The sequence below is a fragment of the Curcuma longa genome, chromosome 2 (assembly GCF_044706935.1).
Source record: "Curcuma longa cultivar G26 ecotype Majalengka, Jawa Barat chromosome 2, ITB_CL_G26_1.1, whole genome shotgun sequence".
NCBI lineage: Eukaryota > Viridiplantae > Streptophyta > Magnoliopsida > Zingiberales > Zingiberaceae > Curcuma > Curcuma longa.
This window is the reverse complement of record NC_133862.1, coordinates 9185978-9208340: the sequence shown is the minus strand read 5'-3', so window position 1 is coordinate 9208340 and position 22363 is coordinate 9185978. Positions and strand designations below refer to the sequence as shown.

Below are 22363 nucleotides of genomic sequence, written 5' to 3'. Positions count from 1 at the left end.
GCCAAATTCTACGAGTCACTGTCCATATTAGCTGAGTTGAACAGGATTAGCTATGAGCGATATACATTTTTCCAAAAAATCTACACTCATAAATCCTATAGAAATTTGTCATAATATATAACAAATCATTTCTATTGAGAATCATATGAGAATTGACAAATTAGAGGTAAATTGGACATTTGTACGCCTCGGGGTTGTAGTTTCATGTACGAGACACTTCACTTGGTTACAATGTGATAATAAAAAACTAGGAGATGTAGAAACAACAACTAACTCAAATAAACAAGAATTTTTTTCCCTACATACTATATATATTCATTTTTTAATAGAAGATAAAAGAAAACTATGCATTATCAAAAAAGTCGTATAAATAAGACAAAAGGGTACAACAAATAACACTAAACCCAAAATCAATCTTTGAGCAAATCTTAGTATTAATTGAAACCAACTATAACACTAGAATCACCTTGGCCCATAGGAAAGATGTGCTTGAATTAAATCTTATTAAGAGACCAAGAAAATAAGAAAAATACAATTATCATTATCTTTTATCAGAAGTTAAGATAATTTTTAATTATCATCTTTTAATCATTACAGTAAAGTTCCATTAAGAAATGAATCACTGAATCTAATATCTTTAGAGCATAATAACGTTACCTGATGTATGAGTTAAAGTTCTCATTGGTACTATACAACAATATAATGCTCTTGCACAAATAAATATTGATCAGGGGCGACCACTTGCTACCACAACCTCATACAGATGGTCAACTACTTAAGTATAAGACTAGATTTAGAGTTTTCACTTTTTAATATTTCTTTTCTCCATTTAAAATCATCATTGTTTCACTTTAAATCTTTACGTCATAATTATTCTACTATAGGGTTGCATTGATTAGGTCAAATGACTAATCTAAATCAACTTTTTAATATAACTTATGCTAATTTAATTGTGTATTAACATATGATCGACAAGCAAGACATGCACAATATAAAAGTATAAGTAACACCATCTAAGTCAACAAATACTATGGAAGGTAAAGCATTTGAATGACAATATCAATTAAAAATAATTATAGTATCAACTTTTATTTTTTGAAAACAATCCCTTCCCATGTTAATTCCTATACAAACACCTACATTTGTATAGCATTCAAAAGTGTCAATTATTTAAGCCTTCAAATAGTTTAATTCATTTAAAAAATCATTTTGCTATTTTAAATATCATTTTAATTTCTTTTTCAAAAATAGTTATAGAAACATATATAAATCCATTTTTATATGTATTCATGCACAAGGAATTATATAACGAGTCAAAGGATTATTTTATCCATATCAATGTACAATAAAAGATCCGAGTGACTATCTGAGAATAAATATCTAATAATGATATAAAAATATAGAAATTAAATAAAGTTCGATATCGATAGATCCAATCTTGATCTTGCTTCTTCGATATAATTCCAATTACAAAACTAGACACCTACTAATATTGAATAATTATTCCTTTTCCCATCCTAATCAAATGCACCAACATACAAGGTAGGGGTTTCGTTGATATGAAATAGTTGAACCTAAATAACATATTGTGATTAGTTTGAAATAACCAAACATTCTCTGATATCAACTATACAATTACTTATTGACTTCTTACCTTTAATTTGGTTGGCATGCGGGCGATAACCTAATTCAAAGACACCGAGAAGCTCGGAAAAATGAGAGGGCTGGTGGTTCCTCTTGGCTCGACTAAAAGCGGCCAAATGATGATTGTGGGTGTTGAGAAAGGAAGGAGATATAGAGAATATGAAAAAGAGAGGAAGGAGGGTCCTCTTGACTCGACAAAGGGTGGCCGACCGACTAGTGGCTGTGGGCACAGAGATGCCCAACAATGGCCTCTCTTTGCTTCAGTGATGACCAACGCTGAGATGAATGACAACACCTGCTCTTGTGCACATGCCGGAAGAAAATAAAAAAGAGGGAGAAGGGAAATTAGGAGGGGAAGAGGGAGGGCTGTTGATAGTTAGTGCCAATGTGTGTGGGTGGCAGAGAAGTGGTAGTGACAAGTGATAGCAGTGGCAGCATTTGAGAAAAATAAGAGAGGAAGAAAAGAGAGACGACAAGAGGGACAGAGGGAGAGAGAAGCTGATGGAAGAGGAAAAACAACTGATGGAGAATGACAGCTGGTTGGTGTGATGGCTAGCATCACACAAGGAAGAAGAAGAGGAAAGGGTCATGTGGTGTTGGGTAAATAGAGGGGCATGTGGAAGAGAAGAGAGGTGGCTTTTTGCTCAGGACAAACAGGGAGAAACGCGTGAGTGGGAGAGAGAAGAGGAGAGGAGATGGATTTCTAATCTGCAACTCAAAAAATTCTCTAATTCATCCCTAAGTTGAATCCACGTGACCCTAATCATCATGCCTATCCAATGGGTTCCATCCAAACCCAATTGGATTTCAACTCGCCACCCAATTTATTTAACTGTTTGATTTGACTTAATTTGTCTTCTAAATATTTTATAAAAAAATTAATTTTAGGGTGTGGAAAAAATTAGATGAAAGTTCAATATTTAACAATATCAATGTACTAATTTTGAAATCTTACCTGTCATGGAGATTGCCAAATTCTCATGTCCGATTGTGTACCACACATACCACTCCATCACAACTTGCAGCTCATCGGAGTTAATACTCCGTCCCTCATAGTTGTTGATGCACTGGGTTCATCCCTATGCTTTACCTTGCCCTCAATGTTTTGAAAATTGGACTGTACTAGAGTGCACTGAGCTGCCCCTTTGCCCTTGTTTCTTGGAACTGCCAAAAAGAAGTTTATTTGATAAAAAAATCACAATTTACCTTCCTTCCGAGGCTTCTCACTTCCTGACCTACTTCCACCTAGCATTCTGGTTTAGAAGATAAGAATGGTTTTATTATTTTAAATCGTTAATTTATCAAAATCACTTGGATGTTTTCTTTACTGTTTGTATTATATGAAGGCCAAGATGTGCTCTTGTGCAACATTTCGGTTAAATATGTTTCGTGGCTATCAATTTAGTTTCATATTTTTGAAATAACATTTGGTGGCAGCTAGGAAACAGCAAATGTTCAGTATAACATGGTTATATAACTATTATTTAGTTTTAAAGTTAATTTGTGCAACTTGTCTTTAGAGATAGGCAATTACTGTTCATTAAGTCTATTCTATGCAGTTGTTACTCTTTTTATATATAATCTAAGCGGAATCTTAGTTACTTCCTGACTGATTGCATTTAAAAAAGAATATTCATCAACTCCCTATCCGAGCAACACTTCCAAACAGGATTGCTACCTTGCAGATTTTAAATGCTTCCATACAGAAGGTAATCTAGCTGTTCTGTTGCTTGGTAATATACTATTTCAACTGAGAAAAGCTTCTGCATTCTGTTGTTGAATTTAATGAGGATGGTTGTTGTTTGAATTTCATTTTCAGAGAAATTTTAGCTTTTGTTTGTTATATCATGTGTTTTCTAGTTGTTATCTTTTAACCATATGGGTTTCTATAACTGGCTCAATTTATCTTTGGATGTTCCTGTCAGTTGGCATTGTCAAAAAATTTATCTCAGCTAATTGTTCTATGCTTTGGAGAGCTCGTTGAAGACTTTGTTGAATCAAAATCCAAGTCTATACAGAGAGTTGAACATTTTGAGCTGCAGAGTTCTTCAGTCAACAGGGTTTCTTCAGTAGGGTTGCACTGTTTTGTTCTTAAAACATCTATATTTCTTGACATGTGTGTGGTATTTAACATAGTAAAGCTATCATTCTTCTGTGTCCACCATAATCCTTATGTTTACGTTTTATTATTTCTCTTTATTTTTTGAAATTATGAATCAAGTACGTCATATTTCTGATTAATTGAAGTCTTGAAGATGGTCATCCCTTAATCCTAGGTCCATGTCTTAGGGACATTGCAATAGTTTGTTGGTTTTCCTTTGCCCAACAAGTAAACTTCTTATGGGAAGTGTACTTGCTTTTCTAAATGTTCAAGTCTTAAAGTGATTTATGCTGGCGCAGAAAAAATGAACTTCATCAGATTGCCCAACAAGCTTCAAGTATTGAAGATTTGGTTGAGGTTGTCCGTGCTTCCTTGTCAGTTATGTCCAAGCATTGGTCTGAAGCCATGCATTCATTCCATGAGAAATTTGATCCTCTATCTTCTTTGATCGTAGATCATGGTAGCTATCGGTACCTGACATGAGATAATTGTTTTTCAATGATTAACTGATATATGTATCAGATTTTTTGTATGGATTTTGTTTATAGCTGTTAAAATTTTTTTCTAGGTTTGATTTCCACTCCGCAAGATGAGTTTCTAAGTGTGTTATTTGGGGCGAGGACAAGTCCACCACTTCATCAATTTCTAGCCAATACACTTGGTGAAGCGGTACCACAGTATTTGATTTATTTTAGAAGTTGAGTATTAACAACTGAAAACAACTATTCTATTCTTTTGCATAGGGTTTGAAGCGTGTCTCTAAGGCTGTTGATTGTGCTGGAAAAGAGTTGCATTCTGTTATTCATGAACATCTTCAGGTACTATATTTATTGCCACTTGCATCATTGTATATTTCTATTAAATTCACAAGTTACCCATTGAAGTTGAGAGCAGAGACAAATCCAAATGAAACTGACATAGGATACAGGGTGGATGAATTTTGTGATACCTGCAATAAGCTGTCAATCTATCGATTTGGATCTAGTTACTGAAATGTAAAACTTCCTAAAATTCGTATTATAGACTAGAACATAATTTTCAATGTACAATCAATTCTGATTTGGGGTGGGTAAGGCTGTCAATTTGATAAATTGGATTTAGGCGCTGAGAAACCAGAAATCTTTCAGAATAGGTAAAAATGAGGTGAATATGGAGCATCCAGGTAAGTCTACCTTGGCTGGAGGTATGATTGTTTTGAAAAGGATCTAACCTATTTGATTGATTGCTCAAACTGAAGTAAGGCTGAGGAAAGAGAGGAGTAGACAGCAAGAGCAAAGGGCAGAGAGAAGGTGTACAATAAACCCTTTCCTAGGACTGAACCCCGTGTTGGCGGGAGCTTCGTGTACGATTATCATTTTTTTATAGTTAAATATTAGTATGAATGCATAATATGTCACTTGAATAAAAAATATTTTTTCATACAATTTCAAAAGAAAAATAGACAATTTTTTAAAAGTGTAAATCATATTTATTTTGGATATATTATATGCTGAATTTTGATTTACCATACTACAAGGTAAAAAATGGAAATCATCCAGATTATCACAGAGAAAAGTCACACCAATAAGAAAATAATTATAAATTAATACTTTTAAATATAATTGATCTTGTCCATTGATTTGCTTTTACTTTCATTGCCATTGTTATCTTTTGAAAACTTCATTGTGTAAGTCAAAAGTGTTGTTCGGTGTTTTTTCTAGGTGTTTTCCCCTCTAGGTAGCAAACATATTATTTTGATGAAACCACCTATTTCAAGAATCTTCCTGCACTAATTGGCAGCCTGCTGTAGAGATCATTGGATTTCGAATTGCAGAATTGCGAGGCCTTTCTCGATGGCGTGCACGGTATCGTGTTATTGGACTGGATGAGAAGCTTATTGATAATGCAACAGAGAAGGCTGGCATGTTGCTTGTGCAAGTTGAAAGGTTTTCGAGGATTCTTGCAATTGTATTACATCTGGTATGCTATTGTTTCCAGGCTTGACGATGTGTTTTCTGACTGCATACCTAGTTTCTCTTTATTTGTGCTTTACCATGTATTTACGTTTCGTTTTGGCCATGCATGATTTGTTGCACTTGTTTATTTAGCTTATATATATGTTTGTATTATCTACCTTAATATGTTCTATTTGGATCTTTTCTTATAACTAATTTCTTTGATCTTTTCTCACTTGCTGCAATGTGTCTATCTACATAGATTCTTTGTTATGAAAATTTCATTCTTGACTTTTAAGCTCTTATAAAACCTTCAACTCGACCATAGGTCTGTAGCCATCAGGTTACTGTTAGGCAGCAACTGATATTAAAATTTAGTAAGAACTTTACTCTCCCTCGCAATATGTACATTGTGTTAAATTGGATATTCAGTATGCCTATATTGTAATTTAATTTAGTATTTCCTTGTGAGACTTCTAACTTTCCTTGAGGACGAAATAGATTGCTCTTATTCTTGTTGGAACTAGGATTTGTAGAATAGATTTGGTCGTGCTGAAATTTTATAAGGCTGGCTACCCATTTGATTACAAATTTTCCAATTTTCCAATTTTCATTACTTTCCATAAGGCATTGAAAATGAAACCTGCAACAAGCAACTTCAAGCATATGAAGAGGTGAAATCTTGAATTTTGTCATCTGTACAATCCAAACAATAATTCTTTCCATATAGAAGTTTCTTGCTTTGGAAATTGTATTCCATTTTTATATCCTTATGACCAAATCCACTTTGATGGAGGCAGAAATCTCTGGCAATGGGCAACGATATATGGATAGATCATTCTAGATTTGAATCCAACTAATGGTAAAGGAAAATACTAAAAGGCTTTTGAAGTTGCCTTGGCTACATTGTCCTATATGCATTCTAAACTATTGGCTGCCTCTTAGAGTAGAATGGAATAGATAACTTCTGGTTTACTAGGTATGCCTAGTTATTATATCCTTATTTTTTTCTACACATCCAAGCTCTGAGAGGATACGGATGTGGGATGTACTAAACAAGTGTGTTCCATGTTATCATTCCTCATCTCTGTAGGAATGAATGTGTTCCAAAATATGCTTATCAAATGATTTCACATACTATATTAAATATTGGTTCTCTTTTTGTTTAACAAAAACAATTATATTACTAACATGTTTAGATATTTTCTATCATCTTTTTTACCTCATGCCTGAATGAGTTCTTAAGATATTCATTATTAATTTCATAACATATATGGTTGTTTGAGTTCTAAGTTTATTATATAGTTATTCTTGTTATCTCCTTTATTTCAGTTACAAAATTTTTTCAATTGGGTTTTGAGGTCTATTAAAATATTAATGTCTGAACCAGTTGATCAAGTACAGTCAGCAAACAGGTTTGATATCCACCATTGTCCTTCTGACATTTTCATACCAACACCTTAGATATGATTGGTACTGATAATTTATGATCGTGTTCATAGCGAACTCATTGTGGTGTTCTTGAAATTTGTGCTCAATCATGATCCAGTTGGGGAGTTGTTGGATGCCACTAAAACAATTGATGTTGATGGGTAAGTTACTGTTTGCAGATGTTCCTGTGATTTTTTTTTGCCTGTCATTTCAGTCATCATTTATCTAGTTGGATAAGACAATCGGTCTGCTTATGCTTATTGAATTGATGACTCCAATATGACTACCCTATCATTTCCTTGAGATATTTTTCTTTATTTTCAGAAATTTGTTCTGTTTGTTGATGCAGGGAAATTATGGAACGGCTTGAGGAGTTGGTGATATTTGGAGGATATTCGGATACTAAGTACTTGGAAAGAAACTTATTAAATGAATTTAATCAGATGGAGCAATGGTACTATCTGCACTTGAATATATTTATTACATGGTTTAGAATTCAGAAAAAGTGCACTTTATTAATCACAACATTGCAGGTTTTAAGATTCAATATGTTTAGGATCTTGGTATACTTAATAACTTTTACGTTGTTGAATGTATTCAATACACTTGGTTTAGATTCAGAAAAGTGCACTTTGTTAATCACAACAATTGCAGGTTTTAAGATTTGATATGGTTAGGACTCTTGGTATGCTTAATAACTTTTCCATTGCATATAACTTGACTGTTATAGACAACACATCAAATTAGTGATTTCAATAGTCGGGTTGGCTCGAGATGTTACCATCTCTTGCCATGCTTCTTTTTGGGAGTTGAGGTTTCTTATAGCTCTTAAGGAAGATCTTCATTTAAAAAAAAATGCACAATATATCTTTTGCAAGAAGTCAATATGCTAGACTCTGAACTTACAAAAATTCCAAATACACAAAATTATGACCTATGGATAAAAGATGTCTTTGAAGATTGTTCTACTTTATTGAGGACTCATCGAAAAATTCATTTATTTTATAGTTATCAAGCTATATATATATATATATATATATATATATATATATATAATTCTTTGCAGTAAATGTTGTCAGTCAGTTTAGGCAGCCATATATATATATATATATATAATTCTTTGCAGTAAATGTTGTCAGTCAGTTTAGGCAGCCCAAGAAGTGTCATTGAAAAACACTGATAAGCTATATCGGGTGTATCCCATCTAGTATTGATAGAAGTCCCATCTCAGAATTCTATACTATATGCTATATTGGATGCAATCTTGCAATGTAGGAAAACAAAAATCAAATTATTGATGCTCAATGACATGCACCTTCTTTGATTATCTGGATAGGTTTTTAAATTTTTTTTTTAAAGGATCTTGGTTTTAACAATATTGGTTATACAGACCTATGAATATGCATTGTGACAATCACATTAGCATCTAAAATGCAAATAATCCAATATTCTGAATACACCAAACATGATTGCCACTTCATCATCTGTGATGCATTTGTGACTAAGAAAATTAGCGCACCCTATGCCTTTATTGAAGAATTACCAAGGGCTTAATGCTATTTGATTTATGGCTATCAAGTTGAGCATGTTTGTTTCTTCAGGGGTATTTAATAAAATATTATAGAATATTATTTAAAACACTTCTTTTAAATTTTAAGGACCAACTTACAATATTTGATAAGTGATGTTTTTTATTTGTAAAAATCCTAATTATAATTAGCTCAAGGAAAGATTTCTATTCTATCTAATCTTTCCCCGAATTGCTTCTCTCTCCTTGGCCATGGATTCCTACTGTCACCCTTGACCCCCTTACTTCCGTTGTCGTAGATGCTGACTATTTAATATCGCCGCCAACTTTCATTGTTGTTGTCACCATTGACTTCCATCGCTACTACTAACTTTCGCTGTTGCCGCCGACTTTTGTTGTTGACTTTGTCACCATATCAAATTGCGATCACTTTCCTTTAACCTCTTGATTTGTTGACTTGAGGTGATCTTTCGAGACTTTTTGTTTCTGATAAATTCTTGCTTAGAGATGCTTGATGATTATGCTGGAGTCGAGTTTTAGTGTCCTTTTATTTTTCTTGTCGCACATATTATTTTACTTGTACATTTTTCCTTATGCCAACATAAGACATTCGTGTCAAGTTAATTTGTTTAATAAAGTTTCTAGCACTTTTTATTATTAAAATCTTGTGTATTCGATTTATGTTGCTATTTTATAGTTATGATGCAACAGTGGATATTTGTGTCAACATATTTTAACTTGTTTAATAAAGTTTATAGCCGTTTTTATTATTAAAATTTTGTATATATGTTTGGTGTTGCTATTTTATAGTTATGATGTAAACTATGCATATTATGATGATCAAAGAGTGTGACCCTTATATAGGAATGGAGCATCCGGTTGTGACAGTTAGACATAACTATGTTCAAGGCATACCTAGTCTTAAATACATGAACTGTATCTATTTCAATAAAATAAAAAGGTATCTAAGTTCTCAACTAATATATTTTATTTTACGTTAGCCATTGTTATTAACATAAATATTTTTAAGACTCAATATATCTCTGTATGTGTATGTTAATATGCACTATGCAGTATGTTGACTGCATACCTCCTCTATATGCTTTTGGAAATCTTGCCGATAACATTTTTTTTAATGCTTTTTAGCTTCAAGGAGGCTTTCCTTCATCAGTTCATGACTGTTTCACAAAAGATATACTGTGAAGGTCTAATGCCATTATATGAATTCAGATACTCAAATCAATTTTCATCATCAACTGCCCCTACATCGATAGTCTACTACAAGGTACTTATCTAACTTTTCTTTTTAAGAATCCATTAAGTTTCAAAACTTTGGTTTATTTTCAGTACTTGTTTGAGGAACTACACACGACCAAAAAAACTCTCAACTTATATTTCATATTAATTTTTGCTAACCATTCTTGTATTAGCTTTCTCAGTCCTGTTTGCCAATGATAGACTTCTCTCTCTCTCTCTCTCTCTCTCTCTCTCGTTTAAGCTCTTACTAGACTGACATGATGATGATGAATATCAGGATGAATATGATAGAATATCATGTCATATATTATTGGGCATTTTGGCTATATCCTTCTTAGCAATGGCCTATGATATTTTTTCAAATGATTATTTGTTGTTAATAGAAAAGGGACATCTAACTGCTCATACAAGTCACATGCATATACCAGTGTAAGTATCCAATTGCCTAACTGATTGCATGTGGGAGACCAGCAGGACCATTTGAAGATTCTTGTTTTGGTTTGTGATTAGTAATCCTTCATTTAGGTGAAGAATCAGAGGAGAAAGACAATTTTGAAGTGCAGTGGCATGGTGAAATGCAATTTATAAGCACTCTTAAGTGACATTTTTTCTGACACCAATTAGAGGGTGGTGAGAGACAGTGATTTTTTCTCCTCAGTCAATTCAAATGTTAGTAATATGTGCATATGTGTGAACAATATATAACATTGATAAGAAAAGGCTGAAGCAAAAAGTAAATTATAACCCTAACACAGTGGGTTTAATGTGGTCAAAATATTAAGGTTTAATGTAGTCAACACACTAAGTTTCCACATCCACGACCATGCTATTTCGGCATGCTACATAAAATAAACTAAACTACTTCTTGGCACAAGCCACTTGAGTAAGTCTTTTCAAGTTTCAACGATAAGATTTTAAATCAAATGTCTCAATCTATTAACACATGCAAGAATAATAACTCTCTCAAAATGAAAAAGAAATGTGCAAAGAATCAAATCTCACCATAAAGAATAAGGATCAATATAAGAATAAGATTACATTTATTAAATGAGAGCTTCGTCTTAGGAATCACTAGAGCTTTTTCACCATGTGAATTTTGAATATGCAATGATGTGTTTGTGTCTTCAAAGATGGAATCTCTAAAAGTTTTGTAGGTGCTATGGAAAAGACATCAAAATGGTTGAAAATCTAATCTCAACATATATGCTAGTCACTGTTGGGCTGACCAAAGGCTCATGGTAGGCTGACCAAAAATCTGTTGGTTGGTTGACCAAAATCTGTTGGTCTAGTACTGGCCAAAGTCTGTCGCTTGACTGACCAAGGTCTATTGGTTGACTAACAAAAGTTTGTTGGCTGATTGATTTAAGTTTGTTGGCCGGTTGACGAAAGTTTTTCTATTGATTGACTATTTAAAGTCCGTTGGTTGTCGATCATAAATGACTCTGTCAATTCAAAATTCAAATTTTGGTCGGTCAAAGCAAAGCTTGGTTGTCTAAAGGATGTCTTTTAGTCAACCTCCTCAAAATTTATAGTTGACCAATTTCCAATATTGAAGCCTAATAGAAGTCTATTTTTGGTCAAACGACAAAATGTTTTTGTCAACCACTCTACTACAGAGAGTAAACTTTGGTCGCACAAAACAATGACTCACTCAAATTTTTAGTATTTGAGTTTCCCAGTGTGCCTAGTTTGGTCAACTGACAAACAAAAGCAAATTGATGGACCATACTTGTGATATAAAGTTGGTGACTTAGGCTATCCAATTCTTAGCTGACTATCCAACAACCATTGGTCACTCAAACAAGCTTGAAACATACCAAATGAGACATCTAATTGCTAAACAAATCTAGGGTACCTTAAACTTAGTATTTTATTTGTACAACTTTTTTAAAAAATGATCTAAAGCTTTGTAAATCAAACATAGTTAAAACATAGGTAGTTCTCAATCGGTACTAAAAATGAGAAAAATAGGAATTTGCCTCAAATACCTTGCTAGAATTCTAGTCAAATAAATTAAAGAACAAACTCTTTAGGTAAATTTAACCATCCTATTCATCTATTTATACCAAAATATAATTATACAGGTCTTCAAGTTAGTCTTTGATAATTTCATTACATGAAAGTTTCAAAATGCTTTAGGCTTGTCCATTGGGTTCATTCAATCTAGCTTAGCATTTATCCAATGAGCTACAACAAATGTTAGATCTGCAAGTTCAAGGCAGCCATTAGTCTGAATCAACTAATTTAATCTTGTTGTCAAACATTAAAACCACATGATTAGTCTAGTCACAATGGAGGAATTAATATTCTCCAACAAATATTTCTGTGAACAGTTCTGGTCAGGTTCATATGCAACATCCTTTTGGTTGTCATGGTCAATATTTTGAATAATTTCTCTTATTTTTTATCCAAGAAGCACAATTTCAGCATTGTTATCATTCTGAATCTTTCACGAATAGTAAAATTCTATCCTTATCTGCCAATTATTTGTTGGTTATTGTAGGGCAACTATGGTTTAGAGTCCACAAATTTGGATAATCTTATTGACTACACTTGCTTTAAAGTGCCTGATGAATCACTTGAGTTGACAAATTGTATCGGCATCATGAGGGGTTTCACTAATGCTGTAAATCGTCTTCAAAAGCAAACACATTGCCCTGAAGCTGTTCTCTTACGTGTACCAGAAACATTTCATTGCGTGGATCTATCTTTTTATAAGGTGATGACATTTTCTTCCTTTGTCATTCTTTTGTTCATTCTCTTGTATCTTTAATTGGTATTTACTTTATTATCCTTTGAATGAAATAGGAAAACCAGCTTATTCTTTTACTTAATGAAGCAACCTCCACATCTGATAGTGCAATGAGATCATTGATTATGATGGTGCAACTTGATGATCTATGCTTTCTGCCACTTTCAAGAGAAGTACCTGAAATCTGGGCAATTCACTGTTTGAAGGTAAGCCTTGTTAAATGTTGTACAGATAAGTGTGAGCCAGAGTCTACGTAGACATATGTAACCAATGTACAACTTTTTCAAAACTATTTTGTGAAGGCTAGGTGGTTGCAGGGTAATAATTGTCTCCTCACTACTATATTAAATAGTAATCTTTAGGAACAATATAATACTATTTCTTAACAATAAATGTTACCCTCATAATATTTTTATAATTTTTAGTATTTGTTCATATTTTTGATTGCCCCATCAAGCAAATATCCTTTATTTTCATAGAAGCCAAAGTGGTTGCTTTTGAATCTCTAGTAACTCCTGATCGATCATTCTGCCATTCACTAGGCTTCTGCTGTAGAAATGCATCTGGAAAATGGAAAAGTGCGCTATGTCCCTGATCCTGTTTCTTGCCCATTGGCTGTTAGTGGTAAAGATCCTCACCTTACATTTCAACTTCTACTTTGCAATGGTGATGTGGTTTTCCTTTTTCTTTGAATGAGTTCTTGGCTGAAGTCTGTTTCTTAGGATTTGATGCTTTTGTTCTAAATTTCAAGGCTTATGTAACATAAACTTAAATTTATTACATCATCTTGTGAGTTAGGAGTTGATTTTTAAACATTATGAAACCTATTGTATATTTATGATAATGGTAGTGTACAAGACAATGATTGATTGTCTAACAAAGGCAATTATCTTCATGAGATGAAAATCATCTCATCTCCTGCGTAAATTCCCCTTGTTGCTCATAATGAAAAGTATGTACCGAATTTGAGTTTGATCCTATATAAAATTTACGTGCAATTTCAGTAGAAATTCACTAGGTGCTTTGAAGGATAAAATCGTGCTTCTATCATCACCTTAATTACATGTTTAAGTGGGTGGTTTTTTTTTTTTTCTGCTAGCCAAAAATGAAATTAACATGCATGTCTGTGAATCAGTTGCTTTTTGTTCTGAGCAGGCTTTTGGCTCGAGTCTTGTTATATTTTAATTAGAGAGTTGATGTAAAAATAGTTTCGCCCTTAATTTCTTATGCTTCGATTGAAGTTGTGGAGAAAACTTTTAATTTGGTTAACATGATCGATGTCTGAACTGTCTGCAGCTTCTAGGGGTCTCGCATGTGTTTTTACATCGAGAAGCCATGCCATGGTGTATATACTCGATGAAGATGAAGATGAGGACGATGCTTCTGGTGCCTAATGATGCTATATATAACCATCGGTGGAAGTCATGCATCAAATTGTTATTGTTCTATTCTACACATTGATTTATAACATTTGCTAAGCATAAATGTAGAACCATATATAAACTACGTTTAGCTGCTTAGGTCCTAGCTAGTTAATTGGATCAGCTCACAAGTGACTAGTCATTTGTGACACTCGAGCTTGATTTTTAACCAGTCCATATATGGACGGAGTGCACTATTTTCTAGCTCCTTATTTATCTCAAAAATAAAAAATACTTGTCCAATAAAATATGAAATTGCCTCTTTTATTGTTTTTTAAAACTGTAAATCATTTATTCAATTGCCTTATTTAAATTTGAAGATAATTACGAACATTTTGATAAAAAGGAATTCGGAAAAAAGAGAGTGAGTGGTGTATTTCGGTAATAATATAATCAAGCTCCTTTTAACATATCCTATATATTATGGGTATTTATTTTGGTAAAATCCTCTAAAAATAATAATTTGTTTTTATTTTTAAAAAATAATTCAGCTAGTGCTGCTTAATTTATTTGGGACATAAAATAAGCGGAAAAAAAGCAAAGACTATTATTAGTTGTAATTGCTTTGGTAAAATACTTTAGAAATAATATTTTGTTTTTTATTTTTTAAAAATAATTTATACTTATGCTGATTAATTATTCTTTTTAGTGCACGCTTAATTAGAAATTTTGTTTGAATTAGTTAATTTTTAATGCAATGAAAAAGCATGACATGCAAATACTTGGGTGAAACCCCACTTTAATAAATGAAAGAGCATCCACCAATTACTTTAAGTAAAAGACAGAAAAAGAAAGAAAAACTAGTATTTAAGTATCTTACAAGCTTCAATTCCAAAGAAAACCTTTAGCTTTAGCAAAAGAAAAAAAGAAAAGAAATTAAAGGCGAAAACTAAATCTGTCAATTCGTCACAAGCCTTTAATTATAAAGAAAATCTCTTTTCCATTAACAATTAATGCTACGAATTTCATGTGGATCACAGCTTGCGTGAGATGTAGATTAAGAATATTTATGTGGCGGGGTAAAGCATGATGTTTATACTACTTGATGATGAGTAAAAGAATACTTAACAACTTTGCTTGTGACCATGGCAAAGGAAAGATCGATGCTGATGGTGTACATATCAAAATTAATTAGATTGGTTCATTACCGCTCTCTCCACCATTGCATAAGTCCATTCACTAGCAAAGAAAATAAGAGGTAGAAGAAATTATGTCGGTGTTCATCGAATTGAAGCATCTATTGTTGAAGGTTCTACCATCGCCTGCCATGATGGCACAAGGTCGCTTGCTGCATATCCAAAATCACTTGGCGATGATTTGTGATAGCCTTTGGACTATCAATTCAATGATCATTATCCCCGAGATTGCAGCAGCGATGCGTCAGTATTTGGCAGAATTTGGTGTTAGATTTGCCTACAGAATTTGAAGATTGGGAGATAGATGTGGCTGTAGCAGTTACAGATGTGGGAGAGTTGCTCGGTCGAATCTTGGATTGGGAAGCAAGTTTGCTTGATTCTATTGTGGGCAACATCCAACAGGATCACTTTCGTCGCGTTATTCTAGTGGAGCTGAAAGAGATGCTGTGCAACTTGAATTCTCTTGTTCTCAGAGGATCTGCAATGGGTCTTCGGAGGGACCCCATGCATTCCATGAACCCACTCCAAGAAGACTACTCCAATATCTTGAAAAATGAAGTGGTGGGTAGAGAGGAAGATATAGAGAAAGTCATCGCAATGTTTCAACAACAACAACAACAACTGACGTCGTCCAACAACAATGGAGATGATAACAACCTATTTGTGATTGCAATAGTTGGCAAAGAAGGGGTTGGGAAGTCAACCTTGGCACATATGATCTACCACCACACTTGGATCCGTCAGCAATTTCATCATCGCATTTGGTTGGATCTACCCCACTTTCAGTCATTCGAGAATATTAATGTCATTGGCAAAGAATTTGCAAGGTCCATAAGCAATGAAGAGCATTGTGATCAGAAATTGGATCTTAACCAACCACTACAAGCCCTGTGGGAATATGTTAATGAACAACTTGATGGAAGTAGATACTTCTTGGTGCTTCATTCTGATGAATATGTTAGATTGAAGCGACAAGAGTGGGATGAGTTGAAGAATATCCTGTTGCGTGTGGGCGGGCCAGGGAGTGCAGTCTTGATCATCGCCCAATCAAAAAGTGATATGATTTTTTCAAATGAGGTGGAGGATATTATAACATACGACTTGAAGCCCTTATCGGAGGATGCATGGGTGGAATTATTCAAGAGACACACAGCAACGCCAATCCCCCCAATGAAGCTGGACAAATCAGAGAACGATGAGCTCATTCCATATGCTAAGCAGTACTTCAAAGACTGGATTGATCATCCCTTTTTTTGCAAAGGTTTTTGGCCATATTATTCCAGCAACACTTCCAGATTCTTATTGGGCAAACTATTTTTATAAGAGTACTAAAGTTCCACATGTCATCGCACGATTAAATCAATTCTATCAGCTACTTGATGCTAATGCTAATACTGATACTGAAGTCATGTTACACATGTTGACCGCGGACTACCTCGGACCAGCTGAAGACCTCGCACCAGATTTCTTTTATAGACTTCACAAAGAAGAAATTATAGAGGCACAGCGTTGGAGATTCCCAGAATACTTGTCACGAAGGATGCTCATGCTCTATTTGCGTATGCAGGTTCCCGAAGGTTTAACTACTATTTCAAGTTGCTGTCGCTATTTGTGTTTGAAAATTAATCCCAGAGCGATGTCATTTCGACTGCCGACCATGCCAATTGAGGTGAGCAATAAGCTGATAGCATTGATTCTACAAGAAGATGAGGAAACGACAAAAGAAGATGTTGAGGAAATAACATTACAAGTATACAAAAAAAGACTCACGAAAGCAGCAACTGCAACATCAAAGTTCCTCGACAAGATACTGGTAAGACTTGTCCATTTGCGTATATTAGTTGTAGAAACTAGAATGATCCAAAGGCTACCCAATGAAGTTGGCAAGTCCGTTAACTTGAGATACCTCCACCTTTCAAAGAATAAGATGGAATTACTTCCGGAATCACTTTTTGACCTACATAATTTGCGAATTTTAAGTTTGCTTCATTGCAACAAGCTTCGAAAGATACCTGAACGAATCTATAAGTTGAAGAAGTTGCAGATTTTGAAATTAGCTTATTGCACAAAGCTTCAGCAGTTACCAAAATCTATAACAAGACTCCAAAACTTAGTAGAGCTTAATGTGGAAGGTTGTTGTTGGCTTAACAAGCTACCAGAGGATTTGGCCAAGTTTAAATTGTTGAGAGCCCTCAACATCGTAGCATGTGCATCCTTGTCTCGAATTCCCTATGGGATCGAGCAATTAATTGGCCTTCGTAAGTTGTCAGGAATATTTGTCGATGTTAATGGAGGTTTTGGGCTTGCACAGTTACAAACTTTAACAAATCTTCAAGAACTCAGATTACGAAGCCTAGAACGAGCAGAGGAAACTCAAAATGAAGTACTGATGGGCCAACAAAGGCTTCGTGAATTGTCATTGCATTGGGGTGTTGAAGAAGTAAATGAAAAGTTCTGAATCAACTACATCACTGCAATTACTTGAAGCTCTCCGACCCAACATGCATTTGGAAAGGCTAGAGATTCTTTCCTACAAGGGAGTGGAATTCCCTAATTGGATGAGTAAACAACAACTTGCTCATCGCGATTCTTTAGTTGAGGTCAGACTTATCAATCTTAAGAGGTGTGTCAGATTACCGTCACTTGGTCAGCTTCCTAATCTCAAGAAACTTGAGATAAGTGGTATGGATTTAATAACACATATAGATGATACATTTTATGGTGATGGTGACACATTTAGTGGATTGCAAGAGCTCACTTTCTCGGAAATGCTTGCGCTAGAGAAATGGTCTATGCCAGAAAGAAAAAATACTAAAATATTTCCATGGCTTAAAGTATTGACACTTATTCAGTGCCCGAAACTCAAGGAAATTATGGATTTGAGTTTTCCATTGTATACGTATTTAAGAATGAGAATATGGTTGAACAATGAGATAATATGGTCTTCTGAATTTTCTAATTGGAATAACCTCCGGCGCATTAGAACAATAGAAATAGTCGGGTGCCAAGAGCTAAAGTGTCTGCCACAGGGTATGCGAAGCTTGGACAATTTGAATGAGATGACAATTAATAGTTGCAACAATTTGACGACTTTGGTAGCATTGGATTCACTTGAAGTCTTGAACATATATGCTTGCCCAGTACTAGCATTCGACCTAGGCGCATTTACAAAACTTCAGAAGGTTACAATTAAAGGCTGCCCAAAGATGCAATTGTGAGTACCATTCTTCATCTTCTAGTAGATTTATTTAATTACTCCCATACTTCTATTGGAACCACCCTTACTTGCTGGACTAATTATATATTGCTTCAATCAAACTAGTTATTTATTTTCTTCTTCATTGTTTGTTCTACCTATTAGATGTGTACTTACCATCGGTGCATAAACTTTTTATTTTGATAAACAAAAATTAACTGTGTTGACAAGAAAACTTAATAGTAATATGAAAGATTGATGCCAAGTATTATTTGCTTAGTCATTGGACATATTGAAATTAAAAAATTAGATATTATGAAATTTATTTGTTCTTTCATTATACTTGAAAATTTGGCTATCAAAGTGTAGCTGCAAAGGTTAGAAAATGATTTAAAAACTGAAACCAAGATTAGGACAATGTCAACAATAATTCTATTACATGGCTAACGCTTGTTTATCATTTTAGTTATTATGATGTTTGGAGGAAAAAAAAGATGAGGAACTACAGCTAGCAGTATTGGAGCCGCATAAGTGAATATGACAATGCAGGTAGCAACAATGAAGAAGAAGAAGAATATGACAATGCAAGTAATTCTCTTAGCCAAATTGAATGATTTGTCGGACATGTTACAAGCAACAGTCGACTTGGAGTGATGGGTGAAGAACAATAGAAGATCCTAGTTGATCTGCTTGTTGGAATCGTTTCTTCTTAGGCGTGCTTTGATTTGGTTGATTTAGTCCATTTTAATTATGTGAAATTAATGTGTGTTTGTTGAGAGAAACTTTCTATTTGTTCTGCATCATTAATTTATGACTTGTGAACCTATTGCGACTTTACTAAGACTTTATACTTTTGTAAGATTATTTTACTATTTATTTAACTCATAAATAATAGATTAAAATTAGACCAAGTCAAATATGAAGGTGATTACGTTTACTCCAAATGACTCTTACATACCTCAGATTATGTAAAGAGAGGTAAATTATGGAGTCAATTTATAGTCGAGAGTAAATCACGAGGATCAAGAGTCAGCTTATAGCTGACCGCCAAGTGGCTAAGAGCTGCAAGGGATTTTTTTCCCGAAGGCATATACTCGTTGGGAATTAATCCCTTACCCCAATGTAACATTAAGTCTATCACCCTCTCGTCAACTAGGGCACCTCATGGAAATTACTAGATAAAGTGCTTCTATCACCGTTCAATGTTGATAGATTCTTACCTTAGAATAGAATCTTATGCGAAAGATTAGAATCTTACCTTAGAGTAGAAAAAGCTCTCAACTCTGAATTTTATCTTTATTTTAATTTCATAAATTTATTATCTAATAGTTTTTTTAATATGTAAGTTGCCACAAATTTAACATTTAATGTGATTATTATCTTGCTAATTTAATTTTTAAATTTAAATGTATAAAAAACATTATATTCATTTAAATTATTTATACTTGATTAAAAATGAGTCATCGAATAAATTTTCTTTATTAACTCAACTTGTTTACAACTTTAGTTCCTTAATTAATATTATGCATAATTGCTCATACAAAACCGAGCGACAAACTCAATAAGTCTACGATACAGAAATTTTACAGCAGAATTGTAACAAAATCCATATCCACATGAATACGAGCATAAATCCAACCACATATATATACACCAAAACTCCACAAATCACGCATCGAAAACAAACCAAAACGACAACCAAATCAAACCAGAAAATCATATGAAGGCACCCAAACTGGTACTTCTCCTGCTGTGAGATAGGGGGCAGACTGGCAGATCTCCAAGCTCCAAAAGACGTCCTTACCTGTTACCTGGGGAGGAAACAAAAAGAGACCCCCCAGGGTCTGGGTAGTGAGTATACAATACTCAGTAGGTATAAACAAATAAGTGCACAACATAAAAATATCTAAGCAAACAACATGATATCATACAGGATCAATAACCTATGTACAACAGCAAATATTATGCAATACAATTGCAGTCATATATCAGCAAGTGCAATAGTCACTGACATGTAACTAGTGCAATGATCACAAATGCAAAAGACAACTACCAACAATGTATGCACATATGCAATGCATGATCACTGTCTGCACTCGCCACCCCCAGACACTCACCCAGTGCAGTGAACTGAGGCACACGACAGGAAAACCGCACTCGCTCCAACAACAAACCACTACTAAACAAGTGGGGAGCGGGCGGGATCAGGAGGGTTATATAGTCAATCCTGGTTGTACCCAACTTAGCGCAACAATTGCTCTCACTTTTAGGCCACTATCACACAACGACAAATGAGGCCAACAAGAACAATGATGAACAACATATTTACTACTATCATGTATGTGTCATGATGCTCAATGCAACAATTAAGCCTATATTTAATCAGGCATAATCAACAGATCACATAATGGTATCGAACAACGAGTAAGGTACTAATCACAGTAAAGTATCATCAACATAGGACAACAGTAGGCAGTGGCGGATCCAAGGGGGGCGAGGGGGGGGGCTTGAGCCCCCCCTGAGATCGCGGTAGCTCCCTCCTTCTGCGCGTAAATAGTGATTGATAATTAAGTTTCGAGAGGACAAACCATGATTAGGGCCTTAATGTGAGCCCTCGTCAACTTGAATTTCCCCAGCGTCAGTTCATCCTTCTGCGCTGCTCCTCTGTTCCCATCGCCGGCGCCGGCGGCCTCGTCCAGGAACACCAGCATCTCGTCCACCATGTCTCCGTCAATTGCATCCGGCGCCTTCGGGTTGGCCATGTGCTCGTCGATGATCGTGTCGATGAACTTATCCAGAGCTTCCCTGGCGATCTATACGTTCATAACATTCCAGATTAAAATTTTTGATGAGATTGAAATTCACAACTAATTGTTTGATGACCTTGAGGCGCTTGTTGAAGCCCTGCGGATCGAACCAGCTGAACCAGCGGAAGAAGTCGGTGACATTGAACTCGCCGAAGAGCTTGGAGAACTCCGCTATGATGGCGATGAACTCATCCTGGTGCCTAGCGTCGCTGCTCTGCTGCGTCCCAAACGCCGCCCGATATGTGATTCTCATCGTGAGTTTGAAACTGAGCTCGCCGATGTTGACGACGGCGCCGGCCACGGCGTTCTCTGCCACGGCCTGAACAGCCGCAGCCACCTCCTCCCTCACCTAGAAAAGCCCAATGCATTTAATAAAGGATAATTGGACTAAATTAGTTATCGAGTTTACCGGAGTCCATGACTCGGCGCGCTTCTTGCTGAAGAGCTTGACGACGCAGAGCTTTCTCATCTGGCGCTAGAACGGTCCGTAGTTTGCGAAGGCCATGTCGGCGCGGTCGTAGCTCAGGTACGCGATGGCGATCGTCGCCGGCCGGTTGGCGAACACAGCGTCCTGCGCCTGCAGCACTTGCCGCGCCATCACCGGCGTCGACACCACGAACACCCGCAGGGCCCCCAGGCGCAGGTGGATAAGCCCCACGCTGGCCGCGTAGCGCTCGCTCAGCTTCGCCAGGCCGCGGTGCGTCAGCTGGTCCATGATCAGCATGTTGCCGATCACCGGCAGCGGCGGAGGCCCTGGCGGAAACGGCAGTTTGTTCCGCCGGCGCAGTTTCGCCGCCGCGACGCAAGCTCAGAAACGTGTATTCCAATTCTGGACCAAATGCTACTTGAACAGACTACAGAGTTTCATTAATGATGATTTTTAACTGTAATTCACAGGCTGTACCGACTGCAAAGGGACAAGCACTTGCTGTCTCCGGAATCCTGTTTTGCTTATAGATATTGTGCAAGGTGAGAATTCTTCTGAACTTAACTATTTTTTTCTTCTTTACATCTTGATTGTTGACATTTCAGACTGCAGACATCCGAGCTATGAACGAAGAAGCCGTACATGTGGGTTTGAGAAAGACTGGAATCATTATTCTTGGTGGGGGCCTCCCAAAGCATCATATCTGCAATGCCAACATGTTCCAACCAT

General features: G+C 35.4%; 1 protein-coding gene and 2 pseudogenes across 1 annotated transcript in view; 2 read left to right on the top strand and 1 right to left on the bottom strand.

Annotated features, from left to right (window-relative positions):
• Window positions 1-14300, top strand: part of LOC141821123 (anaphase-promoting complex subunit 4) — a 27954-nt gene extending 13654 nt beyond the window's left edge. Inside the window, exons 8-19 of the mRNA XM_074708501.1 lie at window positions 4045-4205; window positions 4314-4414; window positions 4489-4563; window positions 5525-5704; window positions 7012-7094; window positions 7182-7271; window positions 7460-7564; window positions 9785-9923; window positions 12399-12614; window positions 12704-12853; window positions 13190-13271; window positions 13944-14300. Coding sequence (XP_074564602.1) covers window positions 4045-4205; window positions 4314-4414; window positions 4489-4563; window positions 5525-5704; window positions 7012-7094; window positions 7182-7271; window positions 7460-7564; window positions 9785-9923; window positions 12399-12614; window positions 12704-12853; window positions 13190-13271; window positions 13944-14041 — 1480 coding nt within the window. The 3' untranslated portion in view covers window positions 14042-14300. The remainder of the gene's footprint in view (window positions 1-4044; window positions 4206-4313; window positions 4415-4488; window positions 4564-5524; window positions 5705-7011; window positions 7095-7181; window positions 7272-7459; window positions 7565-9784; window positions 9924-12398; window positions 12615-12703; window positions 12854-13189; window positions 13272-13943) is intronic.
• A 978-nt stretch (window positions 14301-15278) lies between these two features.
• On the top strand, window positions 15279-18422 carry LOC141821552 (disease resistance protein RGA2-like; annotated as a pseudogene).
• Window positions 18423-20103: 1681 nt separating this feature from the next.
• Window positions 20104-22335, bottom strand: LOC141821551 (cytochrome P450 84A1-like; annotated as a pseudogene).
• Between the last annotated feature and the right edge of the window lie 28 nt (window positions 22336-22363).